The sequence below is a fragment of the Fistularia commersonii genome, chromosome 19 (genome assembly GCF_037954325.1).
Source record: "Fistularia commersonii isolate RoL2024-O1a breed Wild chromosome 19, RoL_Fcom_v1.0, whole genome shotgun sequence".
Taxonomy (NCBI): Eukaryota; Metazoa; Chordata; class Actinopteri; order Syngnathiformes; family Fistulariidae; genus Fistularia; species Fistularia commersonii.
In genome coordinates, this window is record NC_141302.1 from 2950001 (window position 1) to 2955000 (window position 5000).

Below are 5000 nucleotides of genomic sequence, written 5' to 3' on the forward strand. Positions count from 1 at the left end.
TGTGCATGTTTGGGGGTCAGTTACACCCCTCAGGGGTTTTGGAAGGATCTCAACTCTCCATGTCCTTTTGAACTAAAGATGTGTCATGCTCTGTAATCCCACTAACAGAAATAATAATAATAAGATAATATTATTATTATTATTGTTTGCAAATAGCGAACATAAATAATAGTTAGAATAATCATACATTGGAATAATAGTAATAATAATAATTATTATAATCTGCAATATTAAAATTGTACATGCAATGACTGATAACAATGACAGTAATGACAACAATAATAAAAGCAATATTCAAGACTCCCTTTATCATGTTTTTTATCATTATTGTTGCTGCCATTGGCATATAAATAAAGTCATGAAATGACCAATAATAGTAACACTTATAGTAATTGTAATAAAAATGGCTGCAATATTAAAAACTTGGGATTATGGTATTGTCATTAATGATATCAATTAAAACAGTAATAGTAAAAGTAACAATATTATTATCATTATCATTCTTATTAAAAATGGTGGGCTTATTGATAATAACAAAAAAAAATACATACTACAAGATTAAATGTATTGATAAAAGTATTTATGCAGAAGGTTATAGAACTAATTATAATTTTAATGTGAATCAAAATAGCAACAACAACAACAATAATAATAATGCTTATGATAATAATTATGCAAACAAATGATAAAAGTAACCTTATTCATGTGAATAACATTATTGTTGTTGTTGCTCTTATTATTTAGAATGTTATAAAAATAATAGTGACGAGGAGGATGATGATGACAACGATAATATCATTAAATATAAAAAGAATGATGCTAATAACAACAACAGCAATAAAAACAGAGGAGTAACAACGGACTGTTTGTTGTTATTCATTACAAGACCAACACTGATGATAATAACAATAAAAACAATTCACATTAGCATTATAGACAATAACTATTATCAACAACTTAATTGTTATCATCAACTTTATTGTTATTCATATTATAATCAATAACAGATGATACATTATTAACAACAATGATAAATAGTAATAATAATTATTATAGACAATAACTATAATCAACAACTTTATTGTCATTCATATTATAATCAATAACAGATGATACATTATTAACAACAACAATGATAAATAATAATAACTATTATTAACTATTATTATTATGGAGATGATGATGATAGTAAACAGGGCTTGTGTCCACTCCCCTCCTGAAGGTGAACACACACACACACACACACACACACACACACACACTCGCGCGCACGCGCTATGACGGCGGCGGGAGGCGCGGGCGACTCGTGACGTCAGACGGCGAGGCGAAGCGACGCGCGAGTCCAACACCGACTTGAGGCGCGAGGACGCGGCCGCCGACCGAGCGACGGCGGATCACCATGACAACCGGAGGAGCGAGAGAGAGCCGCTGACTCGGAAGAAGAAGAAGAAGAAGAAGAAGAAGAAGAAGAAGAAGTAGAAGAAGAAGAAAAACAAGAGACCTCAGAAGAGGAGAGGAGCGTCCAGGCTCTGCGTGGAGGAGAACACGCGCGAGAACATCCACGACCAGAAGAAGAAGGAGAAGGAGAAGAAGAGGAGGTGGAGGAGGAGGTGGAGGAGACGCGGAAGCTGGTAAATGTCCTCCTCTTCATCTCTCTCTCTCTTTTTCTCTATCTCTCTCTCCGTGCGCGTGCTGGCGCGAGGACCGCACTGCTGCGGCTGAATGAATGGCGTCCATCCGTCCCGCACGCGCACAGAGGAAGAAGAGAAGAAGAAGGAGAAGGTCTCTCTCTTCTTCATCTTTTTCTTCTTCTTTTTCTTCTTCTTGTGCTGCGGCTTCGTGACCGCTCCGTCCCACGGCGGCTGCACGCGCTGCCCACGCCGCGGGTGGAGGTGTGTGTGTGTGTGTGTGTGTGTGTGTGTGTGTGTGTGTGTGTGTGTGATGCTTCGGCCGGTGACCTTCCGCCGGCCGCTCTCAGCCGCTGAGACAAGAAGGGAGGGGTGGGGGTGGGGGGTGCGCGTGCATGTGCGCGTGGGTGCGTGCGTGCGTGGGGGCGTTGGAGGCGTGAGGTGCAGGAAGGGTTGGGTTTTGTTGTTTTTTTTTGTTTTTTTTTTTGTGAATGGGGGCTCCACATCTTTTGGTGCGTGTGCGTGTGTGCGTGCGTGCGTGCTTTCGTTCGTGCGTGCGTGCGCCGCCTGTGCTAAAATTAGCATCGTGCCACGCACACGCGTGCACACGCCGCCGCCTCCTCCCGTCTGGGCGGCCAGAAGCAGCAGCAGCAGCAGCAGCAGCAGGAGGGCGTGCACGCCGGAGGAGCCACGGTGGCGCGCGCACGCACGCACGCACGCACGCACGCACGGAGAACGGTACGCGCGCCCCGGGACGTCACGCGCCATTTTTAGCGGCGCTGCTAAAAATAGACCGTGTTGACGACGGATGTGGATGGGGGGGCACGCGCACGCGCACGCATCCTCCTTCTTCTCCTTCTCCTTCTTCTTCTCGGCCGGACAGCTTGGAGGTAGGACGGGCGTGCGTGTGCATGATGACCCGCACGACGTGTGCATGTCATCGGAGGTGTGTTTGTATGTATGTGTGTGTGTGTGTGTGTGTGTGTGTGTGTGCGCGCGCGTGGGGGGGGGGGGGGGGGGGTCAAGTGCGTGGTTGTTTTCATGAATGGATGATGGCAGCAGCTCCATCATCTCCTCCCGGCTGCTTTATTTATCCTCCGTCTCTGCGTCTGTTTTGGAAACTTTCTCCTCCGGCAGCCATGATTCTCTCCCTGGCGGCGGCCATGAGCAGCGGCGGCGGCGGCGGCGGCGGCCTGAACTCCTCGTCCCCCCTGGACCGGTTGGACCCGTCCACGGCGTGGGGCCTCCCGGAGGAGCCGTCCAACTCCTCGTCGGAGCCGGCGGCGCGGACCTTGACCCCGGAGCTGCGGCCGGCGGCGGGCGGCGGCGGCGTGGCGGCGGCGGCGGCGGCGGAGGTCAGCCCGTGGGACGTGGCGCTGTGCGTGACGGGGACGCTCATCTCCTGCGAGAACGCCCTGGTGATCGCCGTGCTCTTCTACACGCCGGCGCTCCGCGCGCCCATGTTCGTGCTGATCGGCTCGCTGGCGGCGGCGGACCTGCTGGCCGGCGTGGGCCTCATCCTGAACTTCGTGTCCACCTACCTGGTGGACGGCGCGGTGGAGATGGTGACGCTGCTGTCGGTGGGGCTGCTCATCGCCGCTTTCTCCGCCTCCGTGCTCAACATCCTCGCCATCACGGTGGACCGCTACCTGTCGCTCTACAACGCCCTCACCTACCACACCGAGCGCACCGTCACCTTCACCTACGTGATGGTGGTCCTCATCTGGCTCTCCTGCCTGACGCTCGGCCTGCTGCCGGCGCTCGGCTGGAACTGCCTGGCGGACGAGGCGGCGTGCAGCGTGTGCCGGCCCGTCACCAAGAACAACGCGGTGGCGCTCGCCGTGGCCTTCCTGCTGGTGTTCGCGCTCATGATGCAGCTCTACCTGCAGATCTGCAAGATCGCCTTCCGCCACGCGCAGCAGATCGCCGTGCAGCACCAGTTCGTGGCCATCTCCACCACCAAGGGCGTCTCCACGCTGTCGGCCATCTTGTGTGCCTTCGGCGCCTGCTGGCTGCCGTTCGCCATGTACTCCATCGTGGCCGACTCCAGCTACCCGGCCGTGTACACGTACGCCACCGTGCTCCCGGCCGCCTGCTGCTCCGTCATCAACCCCATCATCTACGCCTTCCGCAACCCGGACATCCAGAAGTCGCTGTGGATGGCGTGCTGCGGCTGCGTCCCGTCCAACCTCTCCCTCAGGCCGCGCACCTCCAGCGACGTGTAGCAGGGGTTAGCCGCTCTCTGGTGGCAGCGGGGCGTCGACGGGGGCGGGAGCGGCGCGGCGTTCCTCGGACCCTCGCATCCAGGAAATGGCGAGCGCCGGGCGGGCCGTGGCGGCGGCGGCGGCGGCTAGCAGATGGATAACGGATAGCTAACGGATGGCTAACAGACGGCTAACGGATAGCTAACGGATGGCTAATAGACGGCTAACGGATGGCTAATAGACAGCTAATGGATAGCTAACGGATGGCTAACAGATGTTGCGGCTAACTGACTGAGTTTTCAACTGACCTCCTTTCACTCTGTGTGTGTGTGTGTGTGTGTGTGTGTGTGAGTGTGAGTGGGGGGGCGAAAAAGGGGTGGAGCCAACTTCTCAGACGGATGTCCTCCCGGCAGTGCGTTTGGACGGCGTGACATTGAGCGTGCTCGGTAGGCGTGTCCTCTCCTGGCGGGAAGAGGAGGAGCTAAAGTAAACTCCGCCCCTTTCCCTCCTCGCCACTCACCCGTATGAATTTTAACCACGGTGTTGCTCCACCTGACGTTGGAGGTCAATAGCGTTGTGGCGATGAGGGCGGGCGGATGGGCGACAGCGATGGCGGCGGCGTCCTCCCTCTCAAGTCCCGCCCCCTCCCAAGCTCCGCCCCCTTCCACGCCAACAGCACAATCCAGGAGAGGACATCTCGGCAGCCGGCTCTCCGCCCTCTCCCAGGAGCTAAAGCTAATCCGGGTTTTGGGGGCGGCTCACGTTAAACCTGAGCTAGATGGCGGTCGCTGGAGATGAGGGCGTGAATGTGAGGAGACGGCGTTCCAGCGGCGGCGTGGCGAGTCTGATTCCAGCACCAAGGACAGCGCCGCCGCAGAGCGCCGCTGCTCTGGGAGGAAGGGAGGGGAGAAAGGGGGGGGCCGAGCGCCGGAAAGTAGGCTAGGCTGTTCTCTCCACCATCTTGATAGGGAACGGCGGCGGCGAGCTCAGAGGAGAGGGCCGGAGTGTCACCCCCCCCCACCCGAGAAAAAAAATTACACATTTAGAAGCGCCGCCATCGACGCGATGATGTCATATTTATTCGATCCGGCCGATGTTTTCCGATTCCGAGAGACTCGGCGAGGGACCAGCCGCCCCACGCGGGAAACAGGAAGTCGGCGTGGAATCT

At 53.9% G+C, this 5000-nt stretch overlaps 1 protein-coding gene across 2 annotated transcripts in view; it reads left to right on the plus strand.

Annotated features, from left to right (window-relative positions):
* The first annotated feature begins 1323 nt into the window (after positions 1-1323).
* gpr185b (G protein-coupled receptor 185 b) overlaps positions 1324-5000 on the plus strand; it is a 4095-nt gene continuing 418 nt past the window's right edge. The window contains exons 1-2 of one of the 2 annotated variants that reach the window (XM_086166238.1): positions 1324-1631; positions 2766-5000. The exon at positions 2766-5000 is cut by the window's right edge and continues 418 nt beyond it. In XM_086166238.1, the coding sequence (XP_086022364.1) occupies positions 2768-3853 (1086 nt within the window). In that variant the 5' untranslated portion in view covers positions 1324-1631; positions 2766-2767 and the 3' untranslated portion in view covers positions 3854-5000. Of the gene's footprint in view, positions 1632-2085; positions 2519-2765 lie in introns of those variants that run through there. The other variant, XM_086166237.1, reaches the window with a different exon arrangement.